The sequence below is a fragment of the Phascolarctos cinereus genome, unplaced genomic scaffold (assembly GCF_003287225.1).
Source record: "Phascolarctos cinereus isolate Bilbo 61053 unplaced genomic scaffold, phaCin_HiC Scaffold_1;HRSCAF=81, whole genome shotgun sequence".
In the NCBI taxonomy this organism is placed as follows: domain Eukaryota; kingdom Metazoa; phylum Chordata; class Mammalia; order Diprotodontia; family Phascolarctidae; genus Phascolarctos; species Phascolarctos cinereus.
This window is the reverse complement of record NW_027555514.1, coordinates 241,808,972-241,827,812: the sequence shown is the minus strand read 5'-3', so window position 1 is coordinate 241,827,812 and position 18,841 is coordinate 241,808,972. Positions and strand designations below refer to the sequence as shown.

At 39.4% G+C, this 18,841-nt stretch overlaps 1 protein-coding gene across 1 annotated transcript; it reads right to left on the bottom strand.

Annotated features, from left to right (window-relative positions):
• Positions 1–1,285: 1,285 nt before the first annotated feature.
• GLIPR1 (GLI pathogenesis related 1) lies at positions 1,286–18,638 on the bottom strand. The gene is made up of 6 exons (XM_020968876.2): positions 18,360–18,638; positions 15,227–15,472; positions 11,929–12,038; positions 8,269–8,354; positions 2,044–2,070; positions 1,286–1,951 (listed from the first exon to the last, which is right to left on the bottom strand). Exons 1-6 carry the CDS (start codon positions 18,537–18,539, stop codon positions 1,824–1,826), a joined length of 777 nt encoding a protein of 258 aa, XP_020824535.1. The 5' UTR covers positions 18,540–18,638; the 3' UTR covers positions 1,286–1,823.
• Positions 18,639–18,841: the final 203 nt, after the last annotated feature.

Sequence of the window (18,841 nt, the reverse complement as noted above, 5' to 3'; positions counted from 1 at the left end):
CTATAAATATTTTTATACATAGGAGTCCTTTTCTTTTTTCATTGCTCTCGTGCTTAGCAATGGCTTAGCTGGGTCAAAGGGTTTACACCTAGTCTGATCACTTTCTGGGCCTTGTTCCAAATCACTTTTTAAATCTAAGTCACCGTACCATCAATACTTCCTCAGTGTTCTTGTTTTCGAGAAGTCCTAACAACAGTTGCCGTTTTTCTTTTTTGTCAACTTTGCCAGTCTGATGAGTGTGAGGTGAAACCTCACTGTTGTTTAAATTTTAATTTCTCTGATTAATGATTTGGAATATATTTTTATATGGTTATTGATAGTTTGAGTTTTTATTTTTAAAAACTGCATCTTTTGACCTTTTATTAATTAGGGAATGACTCTTAGTGCTTTTAAACTCACAGTTTAAGAAGTGCTGAAGGGGTCATGAGTGGAAAAAGTTTAAGAAGTTGTGGACTCTTACATATTTAAATCATACATACATACATACATACATACATACACACCCATGAAATGAGACTCTTATTAGAGTAGCTTCCTGCAAAGATATTTTCCCAGTGAAATGTTTCCCTTCTAATCATAGCTTCATTGGTTTTGTTTGTGCAAGAACTTTCTTCCTTGTTCCTCTAATTTGTTTGTGGATTTGCCCTTTTCTAGCTAAGTCTTATATCCATTTGGAGTTCTTCAACCTCAGTTTTTGTTTTTTGTTTTTTAAACAGATGATGAAACAGGCCCAAAGAGGTTAGGTGCAGTATCACCCAGTAATAAGAAATAGATCTGGGGTTCAAACTCAGGTTCTGTAATTCCCAAGTTAAAGCGTTCTTCCCACTCTACAACACTGTTTTAGTTCCTCCTGATGAAAAAATTTCTGTGTGGCTTCCTAAGTGTAAGATACTGTGGATTTCCAGAGAATCAGACAGAAAACATTTCAAAGGACAGACAGCAAAATGTAGTGGAAAGAGCCTCACTAGAAAGCCAGAGACCAGATTCTGGTTGCAGCTCTGCTTCCGTTTCCTCGTGAGACCTTGGAAAGGTAACTGATTACTGATAATCACATTTATAGAGAGATTTAAAGATTGTAAAGTCACTTTATACTCTGCATGTCCATTTTCTCAACTGTAAAATAAAATTGAGTGAGACTATATAGTTTCTAAATCCACAGGTGTAACTTTTTTTTTTCACTCTTGCACTTCAAATTGATTATTATAAAGGATGTGGTAAAGGTGAGCAACAGACATTTCAAAAAGAAACCAGAGATCTCAAGTACAATACACATTTTTTAAATAAGTCTTAGTTCAAATAGATTTATTATCAGTTATTAACATTTAATTATAAAAGGCATGGTAAATAGAATTAACAGTCAGCAAACATTTATTAAGTGCCTACCTTGTGCCAGGCTCTATGCTAACTGTCGTAGATACAGAAATAGGTAAAAGACAGTCCCCACCCTCAAGGAGCTTATAGTCTGTTGGAAAATAAACCTAATTAGAGTCTTCCATTATATGGTACCCAGTGCATGAATGTACAAAGGTTTCTGCAGCCATAAACTTCATATAATTTTTTTTTTGGTTAAGGAAGAGAAGGCTCCTATCAAAACTCTCCCTGGGTTGGACTTTTTGTTCTATTTACCCTGAGGTATTGGGTTTCTGTTGTGACACCAAGTGGTAGGAAAGCAAATAATTTAAAACTCAGTTTAAATTTTTAGATCTTTAAAAATATTCAGAAATGCATTTCCCTTCCTGAATTAGAAATCTTTTGTGGTTCAGACATTTTTAAGGATGATATTATCCCATATTCTCTTTTGATTAAAGTTACTTAGAAATAGTTTACCTTGGGTAATAATGCTTTATCAAAATGGCCAATATGATAGACAATATAATCAAAAGTGGCACCAAGATGAGAACAAGAGAAACACTCCGTTGACGTGTGCCAGCCTCCTCCACATGTTGCTTATCTGTGAAAGACATCAATTCTTAGCCACCGTTTCTCATGATATGGTGATATCATTCATTCTTGTTTTATTGAAGCAATATTTGTTGTACATACCTATATCTCCGTCACGATTTGGATTTGCTGTGGGGATGAGAGAAGAAATGTAAACAGGTGATTATAATCAGAATGACTGACATTTCCATTGTTTTATAAGCTAACTCACTTCACAGATGTTTGCCTAATACACATTGCACATATTCTTCTATGAGTCAATAAAAAGACAGCAGGCAAGAAAGAATTATTGGGGCAGAGATTTGTCTCCTTTGTACTAGACCTAGAGCAGGTAGAATATCTTCATTTTCCCCATTAGCTAATAGTATAGCTTGACAGTTATTCCTAACATTTAGAAAAATATGGCATTTCTCACTGAAAGTTAAGATTCTTTTTTATAAACACTAGATTCTTAGAATGGAATGCCTTAAAGTGACTTGAGGATTGCCTAAAATTAGGGAAATGATAGTTTCATGAATAGAACAGAATGGTATATTGAGAAGAGAGAAAGACTTGAAGTCAGAAGAGCACTAAGTTCAAATCCTGCCTCTGAAGCCTATTTATTAGGTAGCTTTGAGCAAGGTACTTCTCTGCATCTCAGTCTGCAAAATTATACCTGTAACACCTACATCGTGTAGCATCTTATGGTCATCATAAAGATCATTAGATAGCTGTAAAGCACAAATTGGCTGTGTGAATGTTGTTTAGTCATTTCAGTTGTGTCTAACCCTTTGTGACCCCGTTTGGGGTTTTCTTGGCAAAGATACTAGAGTGGTTTGCTGTTTCCTTCTCCAGCTCATTTTAGGGATGAGGAAGCTGAGGCAAACAGGATTAAGTGATTTGCTCAGGGTAAGTATCTGAGGGCAGATTTGAACTCAGGAGGATGAGTCTTCCTAACTCCAGGCCTGCCACTCTACCTACCGCACCACCTACCTGTCGTGAATAGCTGATATGAATGTCAGCTTTTAATTGGAATTTAATGGCAAGACTAGATTGGAGTCTGTAAGCCATAAATGGTTGGGAATATTAATGGATTTTAAATCAATATGCAAAATAGCATATAAATTGACATTTTTTTTTGAGTAAATTATTGTAAAGCTCAGGTATGTGACAAGCTGGACATATAAGTACAAAGCCAGACAGTCCTTGCCGTCAAAAAATTTTACAGTACAAAAGGGAATGGCGGCCAGGGCATTATGTAAGGTTTGGGAAGTCACAAAGATGTCTAATGAAACAGTAGGGTTAACATGTTCTTTCTGTTGACAATGGCAATCCTGATTTCTATTTCATGGAGCAAGAGGTGGAGAGGACACGAGGGGAGGAGAAGGACTTTGGAAAGGTGCTGGCATAGCTGAAAATAGCTAGGCTGAAAATGAGACTGCATGGTGCCCAGGAGTGCAGAGCAGAATAATAGCTCCTCCTGACCCTTTGGAATTATAGAGCAAGACTGATGTCAGCTTAGTATCCCAAAGGGTGAAAGAAAAGTGCCTCAGCACCTGCAAAATGACTGATATAAGTCCTACTACCTCTATACCTCAGACCATCTCCAAATAGGAAGTTGAATGAAAACAATCACCTGAATATTTGGAAAGAAGTCTAGTTTCCCCATAATTACATAATTATCTTTATCCTTGGCTTATTGCACAAAAGAGGCTGGGTTCTATTTCTGAGCAGTGAATGGCACTCTTGCAGACAACCAACATCCTGTTCCCAAGGCTCCTCCGTAATCCTAAGCAGTCTGTGGTTCACGCTGGGGTTATAGAGTTGTGAAGGTTATTCAGTGGCAGTAGAACATGATTTCCAAAATCTTCTAAAAAGATAGTTTCAAGAAGGAGTTCCTGCTTTTGATTGTGGGATAGGAAAAATGTGAAGATGCATACAAGGAAAAATTGAGGCAATATGACAATGAGAAGAGGAAAAAGCTATAATTTCTTTGGGTCTGGGAAAGATTCAGAATCACAAATTATGAGGCAGAAGGGACCTTAGGAGATAGAAACTGTATTTTACAGATGAAGAAGCAGCGCTAGAGAGCTGGTGATATACATATGGTCACAGCAAGAAGCTAATGATAGAGTCAGCATTAGGGTATGTGGGAGCCTGCTCTAACTAGCTGATGAGTGATGGTTGTTAAATTTTCACATCTATCTATCTATCTTTATATCTATCTACCAAATGTGAGCATTTATACCTTGGGAATTAGCAAACTTGATATATTGTTTTATTGATCATCTGGACTTAAGAAAATGTTAATAATGTAGATTAATTAGGAAAGCTGGTTATTTTATCCGGAACACCACTGATTACAGTCTAGGTCTCCTGACTTCTAGTCCGTGACTCTTTCCACTGTACCATATAAGAGCATGATTTCCAGCCACTGCTTCTGAGATATGCTGCCTCCACTCCAGTCATTGTTCTCATCTTCCCTCCTCTAAGCACCCCTTCATCAGAATCTTGGACTTTTCCCTCAGGACACAGGACTCAGTGTTGAGTTTTGCCCCCTTGCCTGGAGCCAAACCTTCCATGTCACTTTGTGGCTACTGCTTCAAAACCATGGTGGACAACCACCAAATTCTTCCCCCAATAGAATGTGGATGATTCACTCATTCCCTCTCACCTCCCTTCACTTCTCCTCCACTGTAAAAAGTTTTTTCTTGTCTGTTTTAAGTGAGATAATTTGACCCATTCTACCTCTCCCTTTCTCCTCCCAATACATTCCTCTCTCACCCCTTAATTTTCTGTTTTAGATGTCATCCTTTTTTCTTCAACTCACCCTGTGCCCTCGATCTATCTATCGCTCTATCTGTCTATCTATCTGCCTGTCTATCTATATCTATAGATATTTCCCCCTCTAACTACCCTAATGCTGACAAAGGTCTCATGAGTTACAAATATCATCCTTCCATGTAGGAATGTAAACAGCTTAATTTTAATAAGTCCCTTATGATTTCTCTTTCCTGTTTACCTTTTCATGCTTCTCTTGAGTCTTGTATTTGAAAGTCAATTTTTCTATTTAGCTCTCAAGAATGTATTCTCAAGAATACATTAAATTCTTCTATGTCACTGAATGTCAATTTTTTCCCTTCATTGATTACACTCAGTTTTGCTGGGTAGGTGATTCTTGGTTTTAATCCTAGTTCCTTTGACCTCAGGAATATCGTATTCCAAGCCCTCTAATCCCTTAATGTAGAGGCTGCTGAATCTTGTGTTATCCTGATTGTATTTCCACATTACTTGAATTGTTTCTTTCTGGCTGCTTGCAGTGTTTTCTCTCCTTGACCTGAGAACTCTAGAATTTGGTCGTAATATTCCTAGGACTTTTCCTTTTGGTATGTATTTCAGGAGGTGATTGGTGGATTCTTTCAATTTCTATTTTACCCTCTGGTTCTAGAATATCAGGGCAGTTTTCCTTAATTTCTTGAAAGATGATGTCTAGGCTCTTTTTTTGATCATGACTTTCAGGTAGTCCAATAATTTTTAAGTTATCTCTCCTGGATCTGTTTTCTAGGTCAGTTTTTTCCAATGAGATATTTCACATTGTCTTTTTTTTTTTATTCTTCTGGTTTTGTTTTATAATTTCTTGATTTCTCATAGAGTCATTAGCTTCCATTTACTCCATTTTAATTTTTAAGGAATTCTTTTCCTCAGTGAGCTTTAGGACCTCCTTTTCCATTTGGCCAATTTTGCTTTTGAAGGTGTTCTTCTCCTCATTGGGTTTTTGGACCTCTTTTGCCATTTGGGTTAGGCTATTTTTTAAGTGTTATTTTCTTCAGTATTTTTTGGGGTCTCTTTTAGCAAGCTGTTGACTTGTTTTTCATGATTTTCTTGCATCACTCATTTCTCTTCCCATTTTTTCCTCTGCTTCTCTTACTTCTCAAAATCCTTTTTGAGCTCTTCCAAGGCCTGGGACCAATTCATATTTTTCCTGGAGGCTTTGGACGTAGGAGCTTTGATTTTGTTGTGTTGTTCAGAATGTATGTTTTGATCTCCCTTGTCACCGAAGTAAGATTCTATGGTCTGACTTTTTTGTGATGTTTGCTCACGTTCCCTGCCAATTACTTGATTTTTAAACTCTTTGTTAAGGGCTCTGGGGGTAGCTCAGTGGCACAGTGGATAGAGCACTGGCCCTGAAGTCAGGAGTAACTGAGTTCAAATCCAGCCTCAGACCAAATGCTTGACACTTACTAGCTGTGTGACCTTGGGCAAGTCACTTAACCTCAATTGCCAAAAAAAAAAAAAGGGCTCTGCTGCTTCCAGTGTGGGGGGTGTACTGTCCCAAGCTTCAGGGGTTTTGTGCATCTGTTTTCAGAGATACTTCTAGGGACCTATAAATTTCCAGTTCTTTTAAGGTGGTATGATCAAAGGTGAGGTGTTTACTCCCTTCCTGGCCTGTGCTCTGATCTATGAGTGACCACAAGCACTCTTTTCTGCCTTGGAACTGTGAGGAGAATTTACTCTTCACCACCACTCCACCATGCCAGTGCTCCTCCTCACCCCAGGACTGCCACCCAGGTCCAAGCATGGGCAAAGCAAGAGAATCCTGCCTCAGCACCAGCAAAGAGATCCCTGCAATCCCCCTCTGATCAGCCACTCAATCTCCCACAGTCTGTGGGCCAAGAGCTCCAGAAGTAGCCACCACCACCGCCACCCAGGGCTGCACCAGGACTGGGACCTGGACTGTGCTCCTCTCTCACCGAGGTCTGACAGACCTTTCCTACTGACTTTCTAAGTTGTCTTTGGCATTTGTGGGTTGAGAAGCCTAGAATCACTACAGCTGCTAGTGATTCAGTCCCCTGAGGCCTGCCCTGGGTTCGCTGAGGTCTGGTCTTTACCTGCATAGCCCATACTGAACTGTGCTCCTCTCCCAACCTGTTGCAGTAGACCTTTCCCATCAACCATCCAGGTTGTCTTGGGCTGGAAATTTGTTTCACTTTGTCTTTTTGTGGGTTCTGCTACTCTAGAATTTGTTTAGAGCCATTTTTGCAGGTATTTGGAGGGGTGTGGGGGAGACCTCAAGCAAGTCATTGCTTTTACTCTGCCATCTTGGCTCTACTACCCCCTGTGGAGTTTTAGAACTTTGCTGGAATGTCTGTGGCAGAGCCAGGCAACTCTAGGGATACCATCTTAACCAGAAGTATCAAACCATTATCTACTTATATGTTGGTATTTCAGATATTAATTAGGGGATTATGTCCAGGTCACTTTCTTCATCTGAAGACATGCACATAACATAGTGCTTCTTTATAGAAAAAAAAATCTTGGCCATGATGCCCAATTGATTAGAAGAAGATGGTGATACTGGGACCGAGACTGCAGGCTCCATTCCCATCTTAACTACTTCCTTTACTCATAGAAGAATTCTCTGCCATGATCACCGACTGACTACTGTGAACCTCAGCTGACCATTACAGAAATGCAGGCTGTGGGTTCAAGAGGAACTACTAGGGAAGAGTGTGATTAATTGTGCAAACATCACTGATAAGAAAGAAAGAAAGAAAGAAAGAAAGAAAGAAAGAAAGAAAGAAAGAAAGAAAGAAAGAAAGAAAGAAAGAAAGAAAGAGAAGAAAGGAAGGAAGGAAGGAAGGAAGGAAGGAAGGAAGGAAGGAAGGAAGAGGAAGGAAGGAAAGAAAGAAAGAAAAGAAAAAGAAAAGAATGTGCCCTCCTCACACTGTCCTATCATGTGAGAAATGGTACATTTCTTAAGAGGAAATAGGGAAGATGAAGAGAATATGCTGTATATAAGAAACAGGTATCTAACTACATGAGGAGTGAAGAAGTTTAGGAAATGCAAAATAGGAAGAAATTGTACAGAGAGTTTTAGAATTAACTTTTAGCTAACGTTGGGTACTAAAGCAAAAGAGTTATACTTAATTTTTAAAGCCAACAGTTTGTCAGGGATGTGCTCAGACAGTCTGTGGATCCCCTTCCTTCTCTTCCTTCCTCTCTCCCTCCCCCCCTTCCCCTGCCTCCTCTCTCTCTCTCTCTCTTCTCTCTCTCTCTCTCTCTCTCTCTCTCTCTCTCTCTCTCTCTCTCTCTCTCTCTCCCTCTCCCTCTCTCTCCCTGCCTCCCTCCCTCCCTTCCTTCTTTCCTTTTTTCTCCACCACCACCATCATCATCATCATCAATAAGAGTAGTTTTATCTAGTAATGGTGCATATATTCATGACAATATGCTACATAAGTTTATGGTTATTTTTTATTGCTCCCTTTCCTGCTATACTGGGGCAGCTAGGTAGCCCAGTGGATAGAGCACTGGGCCTGACGTTCCGAATAGCTAAGGATATTGACTGACCACACAGCTGGTTTATACACGTATCCTCTTTGCAGGCACTGCAGGGTTTTCCCTCTTCATATGGTCGCATGTAAACATAATTTCCTCTGTGAAGTAGAAGAACAGTGTTCATTAATTGATACATATGGTTTCAAAAGACTATGAGCCCCTGAGCTAATTCAAAAGGATGAAAGGCCTGGAGTGTAGAAGGTAAGCCGGGCAGGGATCAGTGGCTCCTGGAAGAATAGGGCATATTCACTTCCAGGCCAAGCATCACTAGGTCAGCCAGTCTCAACACTGAACCATCCTTATGGTCCAGGCTCATTTACTTTGTTATGGCAAACTCTTCTTGATCCTACCAAATAGAAAGCTTCTACCAAATGCAAATGGCTCATGAGATAGGAACATCTGGGCCTATTCTCTTTGCCTCCAAACATATTGTCCTAAAATAAGAAGTTTATTTTTTGTTTTTCATTTTTTCGTTTTAATCAGCTTGCCAGAACTCCTAAGTCTAAATGAATGTTATTCCCTTCCATGTATTCACCTTGGGACACCATATACTTTTTATTATGCTGTCATGGCTCAAACCAGTTTGGGTTTCTTCTGGAAATATCGTCAGAACAAATTCATGAGTCACAAAAGGAAAATCAGTGTACACTCTCAATTATCCATCCAGTAGTTTCACTAGGCAGATACTTAGCCGTCCTTACACTTTAGGGGGGCTTCAAAAGTTAGTGAAACTGAAGCAGCTAATTTTAGTTCTTTTCCTCCTCAGTGGACCAGATAATTTTTCCTTTTATGGTCCAGGTGTATAAGGGGAGGAATGTGGACACCAAAGTAGAAGTCCCCCCTTCTGTCCTTTCTCTGACTTACTTAACTGGGAGACAAAAGTCAGACAGTGAACTTAAATCCAATTCATGCTAGAAGTCATCACCCCATGATGTCATTGGTCCTCTTCAAAAACAAAGGGCAAAGACCGACAACAAAAATTGGGAGAAGGATGCTTGACTGTCCCGTGCTAAAGGATCAGGGTTAAGTGTGGGGCAAAGGCACTTCCTAACATTCACAGGAATGAAGACTGGAGAGAGGATGGTGGGGAAGCATAGAGAGATGATGTTGCTTTTGTTTTCTGCCATGAAATTCATCTGATATAAATCAGTACTCAGAGAAGACTTCCTCTCACAAATAGTGCCAACTAACCCATCAAAAGCACGATTGATCACAAACAGGAAGTGAGAACTAAGTGTCATCACTGTCTGGTCAGTTTCTGTAGGGATGGTTTGTTTTCCACAGAAAGGAATCAGATCTAATTTTATTGTATTCAAATCACTGGGAGTTGGGCCAGTTTAATTTATCAAAATGACCCAAACAAATGCTATCCAGGGCAGAGGACCTGGGTTGAAAGAGGCCCTGTCACTTAGTATCCTGTGTGGTTTTGAGTGAGTCACAATATCCTGTACCTTTTTTTCCCTGAAGTGTAAAACAAGTACAGAAGACTAGATGACTTTGTAGCTTCCTCCTATCTCTATATCTCTGACACTCGAGGGGCTCAGTGAAGGTCATTAAGTGTAAGACTTTCTAAGTTCAAAATCCACCCCCACATGATCAAGTCTGAGCCTCACCTTTTTTTTTTAATCTGTAATGTAGGGTTCACTTTTCATTTCATTAATCCAAAAAGCATGAGTGAAGTATCTGCCACGTGCCAGGCATTGGGAATACAAGGTAATATACAAGGTCCCTACCCTCAAAGAAGAGAAAGGGGGGAAGAGAGGAAGCATTTATTAAGCATCCATAAGTGCCAGGCACAATGCATTAAGCATTTTACAAATATTATCTCATTTGATCCTCACAGCAACTCTGGGGAGTAGCTGCTATTATCCCCATTTTATAGTGAGGAAATTGAGGCAAAAAAAGGTTTAGCAATTTGCCTAAAAGGGCATCCAACCCTTTTAAAAGGTGAGGAATTGCCACCCTTCATGATGGCCAAGCAGGACTGCATCAGATTCTGGGAGCAACTTAAAAGAAAGTTCCCCCAATAGCTTGAACAATGGAAGTACCATCGAAACAATCATATAACTGCCCTAAAGGGACACGGCTTTCCAGGGGACAATATTCATTTATTTTTATTTTATTATTTAAATACTTATAATTTTTAAAAAATCAACCACATTGTATTATAACAACATTCCATACTTTGTCTTTCCTTAATTGTGAGATTTAATTAAGACTTAGACCTATAGATTATACTTTGTCTCTCACTTTGCATATACCTATGTGCCAAAGACCTATGATTAAATTGATGTGGGAATTCCCAGACTGGATACTCCATCCAGTAACTCAGAAAACTACATGAGTCTCAAAGATGTTAAGTGACTCAGTTTCCTCACTTGTAGAAAGAGAGAAGGTTGGATTTAATATGCTCTAAGGTCCTTTGAGTTCTAAATCTATGATGCTATGATTCACCCATAATCTAATCCCGCAGAGGTGGGCAGCCTGCAGCCTCAAGACCACATGTGGCCCTCTAGGTCCTCAACTGTGGCCCTTTGACTTAACGAATTTGTTCTGTGAAGTCTGGATTCAATCAAAGGGCTGTGCTAGAGGACCTAGAGGGCCACATATGGCCTTGAGGCTGCAGGTTCCCCACCCCTGAATTCCAATGAATGTGAGATATGATTCATTAGAACCCCTACCTTATTTCAGTCAGCGTTAATCAGTTTGATATTTTACATAGATCATATAAGGATAATTAGATAAGACAGGGTATCTTCTATTGGACCTTTATAATCAGCCTCAGACTTTAACGTAATGTTCACTACTTGTTCACCAGCTATGATGTTCACTTACACAACAAGAATGCAGACAAAGATATCTCCATCCTGCTTTGCTCAAGTTCCATGTCTAAACCCTGCATGGGTGGGATGCTTTGATTCTTTGGATTTTTGTGCCTCTGGGCCACTCTCTGTTGTCCAGCATGACCGAGTGACCATCTCATGACCATCTTCTGACTGGTTAGTCAGTGGTCATAAGTGCTTTGCCCAACCCAAGACCTCCCTGCAATATACCATTTTTTAGCTAATACATCATTTTTGGTCCTCAGGAGCAAGATCTATCAATCAATGAGATTCTGCATTTTACCATGCCTCTTTTGCATATTTGGGCATCAAATCATATGAAAACACAATCCTGGGGACCATGAGCATCTTAGATCATGAGAAAGATTGTGGGTCCACTTCATTAGAGGGAATCATGGACCCTTGAGATTCTGCCTCAGTTTCTTTTATTGTAGGTTGAACAATTTTAAACTCCCTGTAAGTGTGTCAGAGGAAGAACGTGAAACCATGGTTTTCCAGTGCTTCACAGAACATCCTATAAACTGTACCACACACCTTCTTTTATTGTAACTTTGAAGAGAAACAAAGTGAATTATAATTAGGTACACACACCAACTAAATTATTTTATGATTAAAACTTTGGTCATGAACTTCTAATTGTGTGTGTGTGTGTGTGTGTGTGTGTGTGTGTGTGTGTGTGTTTCTCCATACAAAGGCAGGGATAGCTCTTTATTCAAGGTCTGCCACTTGTACTGTCAGCATTATTTCAAGACAGACATATAGATTTCTTTTAACTCACTTTCAGGGATCAAAATAAATGACTTTCAGACAGATTAACAGAAGAACTTACGCTGGTCCATAGTTACACACAAAAAGTGCTCCGTTGCTAATGGGAGTCCCTGTAAGTTTTGGGCAAAATTGAACTGCACAGCCAACCTTGTAACTATTTGCCCAAACAACCTGAAAGAAAATAAGGGCTTTGATTCAAAAAGGTTATAGCAGGGAATATTCCATCAGGAAGACATGATCTTGAATCCTACCTCTGACTACCCACATGACACTAAATATATCATTTAACCGCTGTTTTTGTCTCATTTTTCTCACTTGTAAACTAGTGATAATAATAACACCTGCCTCCCAGGATTGTTGTCAGGGTCAAGGGAGATAACATATGCAAAATGCTTTGCAAACTTTAATCACTATATAAAATGCTAACTATCATTATTATGAGTCTAATTGGACCCTCTTAAGAAGAGTTTTGTATGCCTGAGTATTCTCTGGAGCCTGACAACCACCTAAGCTCTTTTATGATGAAGTTAAACTACATTTAGATTATTTATTTTACATTTGGTATTTCTTGTCCACAAATCTCAAGTGTGCTTTGTCCAAGTTGCTGAAGCAGCCTTTCCATTGTTGGTAGGTACAGAATTGGGTAGGGCAGTATACTTCATGTTTCAGATATAACTCTTTCTTCTTCCCCATATACTTATGATCTCATTCACCACCACCTCCTTTTAAAATTCTAGAACTGTTTTTTTTTTCTGTTAGCAGAAGGAAAAGAGGCTAGTAGATAAATGTGAAGAAATGACGTGGAGAAGAGGCAAGACTGTGACCTCTTTGGCTGTGATGAGATCTGTGATGGAATATGGCCCAAGTGGTAGCCTGTATATCTTGAACCCATGTTGATTCTCCCATCCTCCACCCTCTTAGACTCATCTGTGGTATCTATGAAAAGGAAATATGAAAAACTTGGGCACTGACCACCTAGAGAGTAGCACTAATGCCAGTTGGTGACGAGAGAGGAATGCTGCTGATGCCACCTCTCTAATTCATCATCCTATACCCCTCCTTTTTTTGGGACCCATCCTAAGAGTTTCTTCTCCCCTCTACTTTCCCAGACCATGTTATTTGAGAAACATATTGAGGAAGGGGCAACACCATTCCTTAATATCCAGTGATTTGCTATGCCCTGTGGGCTCTAGTCTACCATATTTCTCACATTCATCTCTCCATTCACAGGTAGGTGTCCAGGATAATTGCAATAGCTTGCTAATTAGTATCCCTGCCTCCAGTCTCTCTTTCTCTGTCTCTCTCTGTCTCCCCTTTCTCTTCTCTCTGCCTCTGCCTCTCTCTCTCTGTCTCTTCTGCCTCTCCTTTCTCTCTTTCTCTTCTCTCTGCCTCTTTGTTTGTCTCTCTCTTTGTCTCTCTCTCTTTCCTCTCTGTGTGTGTCTCTGCCTCTCTGTCTATCTCTCCTCTCTCTCTCTCTCTCTCTCTCTCTCTCTCTCTCTCTCTTCTCTGCCTGTCTGTCTGTCTTCGTCTCTCTCTGTCTCTCTCTCTGTCTCTCTGTCTCTCCTTCTCTCTCTCTCTTTCTTCTCTCTGCCTCTGTCTCTCTCTGTCTGTGCCTCTCTGTCTCTCCTTCTCTCTCTCTCTCTGTCTTTGTCTCTCTCTCTGTCTTTGTCTCTCTCTCTCTCTCTCTCTCTCTCTCTCTCTCTCTTTCTCTTCTCTCTGCCTCTGCCTCTCTCTCTCTGTCTCTGCTTCTCTTTCTGTCTCTCCTCTCTCTTTCTCTTCTCTCTGCCTCTGCCTCTCTGTCTCTCTCTGTCTCTGTCTCTCTGTCTGTCTCTCTCTCTCTCTTCTCTGCCTCTGCCTCTCTGTCTGTCTGTCTTTGTGTGTGTGTCTCTCTCCTCTCTCTCTGTGTCTCTCTGTCTGCCTCTCTGTTTTTGTCTCTCCCTCTCTTTCTCTTTCTCTCTCTCTCTCTCTCTCTGTCTCTGTCTCTGCTTCTCTTTCTGTCTCTCCTTCTGTCTCTCTTTCTCTTCTCTCTGCCTCTGCCTCTCTGTCTCTCCTTCTCTCTCTCTTCTCTGCCTCTCTGTTTGTCTGTCTATGTCTCTCTCTCTGTCCTCTCTCTCTGTCCTCTCTCTCTCTCTCTTCTCTCTCTCTCTCTCTCTCTCTCTATATATATATATATATATATATATAGATATATATATCTATATATATCTACATTACCATTATTATTACTATATATTTATTATATCCTATATATATTACTAAAGATCTGTATAAATCAGTTATTACTGTATATCTATATACATTACTATTATATTATTACTATTATCTATATACATTATATACGTCATGTGAGGTGACTCTAACAGGCATTATTTAACACATTTCAAAGAAAGGTTAAATAATCTACCCATGGTCACTCATTCAATAAATGTTCTTGTTCAATAAAAACCAATGGCATCTGTGAAAACCAGACTCGCTGCATCTTTTGAACACTGACTCCATTTTGTGAAAGACCTCCATTTAGTTGTTTTCCTGTAAATCACCTGATCTGAGGGAATTCCATTCACTTGCTTTCCACTCCTACCCCTCAACTTGAAAAGTCCCTGAGCTTTCTTCCAATAAGAAGTCTGATTACCTAATCCTACATCCTGTTTTGTATCCTGTTTATTGTTTTCTTTCAATATGTAAAAATCTGTGCAAAATCTGTCTTCAAAATCTTTGTTCCTACTGAGGGGCCCCACACCCAGTTTATTATGCTTGCTCTGCTAATAGATCTCATAGCTTGGACTTTGTTTCCTCAGTTATTATGAATCCACTTATGACACTCCCTATTATCCCAAGGATTAAAAAACATACTTCTCTATCCAGCACTTCAAGCACTTCATAACCAGGCTCCTCTAGCTTTATAGAATTATCATATATAATTCCCCTTTATGCATTCTATAGTCTAGCCAAACTATCCTTTGCTGTTCTCCATACATGACATTCTATCTCCTCTTTTCTCACTTTGCCATAGGCTCTGCCCCATGTATGTAATAAACTTCTCCTCTCTTCTACCTCTAAGATTCCCTAGTTTCCATCACAACTCAGCTCTAGGACCTCCTTGTATGTGATACCTTTCCTGATCTCTGCAGCTGCTAGCCCTTTGGCACCCCACCTTCTAACCTCTTAATTTTTATTTTTATATGCTTACCCATGTACATTTTGTCTCCCTAATAGAATATCAGCTTCTTGAGGGCAGGGGTGGTTTCTTTACTGCCTTTGTATCCCTATCGCCTAGCAAGTGCCTAGTATACATAATGGACAACAAATATTTGTTGATACATTATTTGGGGTCATTACAAATCAAATGAAAAAATTACCTGAGTGTAATGGCCACACACATGAGTACATTTCTGAGTCTGGAAGTTATAGTTTTTGACCTCATCATTCCACATCTTGATGGCAGATTCTTCAGAAAATGCCCCAATTGAGCCTACCCAGATATTCTCTCCCACCGAAGAAAAGGTAGGGTGCAACTTCTTGGGATTTGTCAAGTCAACATTATGTGCAAACTGGCACTTTTTTGCCCAGGCTTTAGCAGTCTTGGCCAATTCTGTGTCCCAGCTCTATAAAAGAAAAGAGAGGTTAGTGAATTATAAGCCCAAGGAATCTGTCACTCATGGATTTGTTGAGGAAATGGAGAACAAGAATTTGATGGGGAGACTTGGGTTAATGGAAGCATGGGATAGGCCTGCCACTCCTTGGGACATGTTCTGTGTGGAAGAGTGGTTTGTAGTGTATATGGGCATTGTTTTGTTTTTGTTCACATAGGTTGTATGTGCCCACATGAGTCTGTTTAGATAGGGCCCATGGGGAGCCAAGAACAGATATTTCTAGCATCTCTTCCTCTCATTCTTCTCCAAGGGAATTTTTGATTCCTGCCAGGAGGAAAAGCAGGATGTTGGGGCCAGAGCTTGGTCACTCTTCTGCTTTCCTCAGAGACAAGGGGTACCAGGTTAGATTTATGTCTATCTGATCATCTCTTAAATATTGTAAGTCTAGGAAAAGTAATTTTTAGCTTCAAGCTGTGTTTCTGATCACTATCTCTTAATAAAGAGGTGCCCAAGCTGCATATCTAAGACTTGACTTCTTTCCCACAGGATACCAATTCCACAGTGAATACATATAGGAAATAGCAAATAAACCCATCTATCCAAGTTGATAGCAACACAGAAATCAGAGCAGGTACATACACAAGAATACATGACCAATATTACATATTCAATAAGCTCTCCCTGTGGAAGTGAAAAAACTCAGCTCAACCAAGAGAAAGAGTCTAAGATCTTACCCTAGAGGAAAGATCTCACCCAAAGTTTCCAGTTTAGTAAACTAGAGATAGGGACATGATACAGACTGACAGCTTCTCTACACATCAGCTTCTTCCCAGAGTCATTCTCCCTCTAGAGTCCTGTAGGAAGGTTGGAATGGCATACCTTCTCTATTAACACCGGAAACCAGAAGAGCATGAATCTCTTCTCTCTCCATCTCTCACCTACTCTGCCTATCCCTAACACAGGCATGGGGCATTGTCAGTCACCAACAATGAGGACAGAGTCCTGTGCAAATGGTCCTTTGAGCAAGAGTTACATACACGAACATTGTCAAATAGTTATCATCAAATAGCTCTGATAAGCATGTGATATCCAAGAGGTATAGGAAATGAGTAGTAATGTATAAGATCAGAAACCGTTCCCCGTCCAATAAATGGCCAAAGGATATGAATCGACAATTCTCAAAAGAAAATAAAATACAGTCTATTAACAATCATATGCAAGCAAAATGCATCAAGTTAGTAATAGTAATTTTTAAAAATAGAAATAAAAGCAAGTTCTCTTAAAATCTAGAAAATTGGTAAAGATGACCAAAGATTAGAAATAATCAGTAATGGAAGGGTTGTGGAAATATGGATGCATTAATGCATTATTGGAGCTATAATTTGGTCCAAACATTGAGAAAAGCAATGTGGAATCGTGTGGGAGCAAAAAAAAAATGACTAAACATTCATGTGTCTTGACCCTGAGATTCCACAGCTAGACACATAATCCAAGGAGGTAAATGATAAATTGAAAGGCCCTTTATGAACCAAAATATTTATAATAGCACTTTTCTGTAGTAGTAAAAATCTAGAAACAAAGTGGATGCCCATTGATCAGGAATGGCTAAGTAAAGATGGTTAGGAATAGCTAAATAAATAAATGATGGAATAGTATTGTTTTATAAGAAATATGAAATCTGGAGCAACTAGGTGGTTCAGTGGATAGAGCTCCAGCCTTGGAGGCAGAAGGACCAGAGTTCATAATCCAGCCTCAGACACTTGACACTTACTAGCTGTGAGACCCTGGGCAAGTCACTTAAACCCAATTGCTCACCAAAAAATAAAATATTTTTTTTTAAAAAAAGGAATCTAAGGATTACAGGGAAGACATGAACTGAAACAAAGTGAAGTTAGCAGAAACAGGAATGTAATTATATGACAATATACACAATATCTACAGCAGTGTAACTGGAAAAAATAACAGTTGAATATGAATGTCAATGAACTATAAAGACGAAGGTGAGCCCTAAAGAAAATATATAAGGTACATCCCCCTTTTCTTTGCAGAGCTTGGCATCTATGGTTATGGAGCACTGTATATCATAGAATTTTTTTATGTGTTGATTAGTTTTGCTGATTCTGTGTGTGTGTGTGTGTGTGTGTGTGTGTGTGTGTGTGTGTGTGTTTTAAGGGATGTCTAGGGAAGGAAGAGGATGCCAAAAACACTGGAAAATGTAAATGATGTGAAAGCAAAATATATCAATAAAATTTCATTTTAGGAAAAAAAAGAAGAAACATTGCAAATGAGTTTTCTTTGGTCTTTTGGAAAAAAAATTTGTCCCTAGTGTCACAGAGCTAATAGTTTACAACTTAAAGGACAGATAGTATAATACACACAGAAAATATCAACTCAATTACAGTGAAAAACCTACAAACAAGAAGTTATACAATTAAAAAAAACCCTATGAACAACAACACTGAGCAAAGAGAAGAAAATTCTAAGAGTAATGAAACATTGTTCTTGGAGCCTTGATGCCAGGGTCATTCCCAGTTGCCACTGGGAAGTTTGTCAGGCAGCTGCAAGAAGACCTGAGATGGAATCCTGCCTCAGACACTTGCTAACTAAACAGCCCTGGGCAAATCATTTAACATCTATGAACCTTAGTTTCTTTATTTATCAAATGAGGTTAATAATACTGCCTAATAATAGCTATGAAAAGTACTTTGCAAACCTTAAAATGTTATGTAAATGGTAACTTCCCTTCTCTCCCACCCCCACCCAAAAAGCTCAGTCTTGCAAAATTATTCTCCATGTTAAGCCATAACAACTTAGTGAAATCTAGTTACCAGGGATCTGCCACAGAACCAAGAACGTCTATTCCTTTTGTATGTGCCATGGATTATGATTGTCTCCTTACCATACGCAGCATGTTACTGGCTTTGGGATTCACTTGTGACCGAAACTTGTTATGAATGTCGAGACATTCTTTGATGAAAGCTTCATTTTCGATGTTTGGCAGAGTGTCCATTTTATATGCCCAACTGCAGACAGAAAAAACTGAAAATATAATTATTCCAAGCCAGGAGTCCATGGCCATCCAACTCCTGTATCCAATAAACTTTGTAAGAATGAGGCATCAGACCTTTACTGATGTTTGCAGGGTGTGTCCTGTCTTCAATTGTGAGGCAACAGAAAGCAGCAAGCATAGCATTAGCAAAAGGGAAGTCTGAGGATATTGGTTTGTGGTAAATGAGGTTACTTCTCTACATAGTGTAACAGGATACAGTTGTTTGTTTGTTTTTTGCTTTTAACACTGTGACATTTAAAACGTTAGAGAGACATAATTTCTGGGTGATTAGTCATTTTAGCTATTATTTAGCGTTATTAGCTAGCATTTTA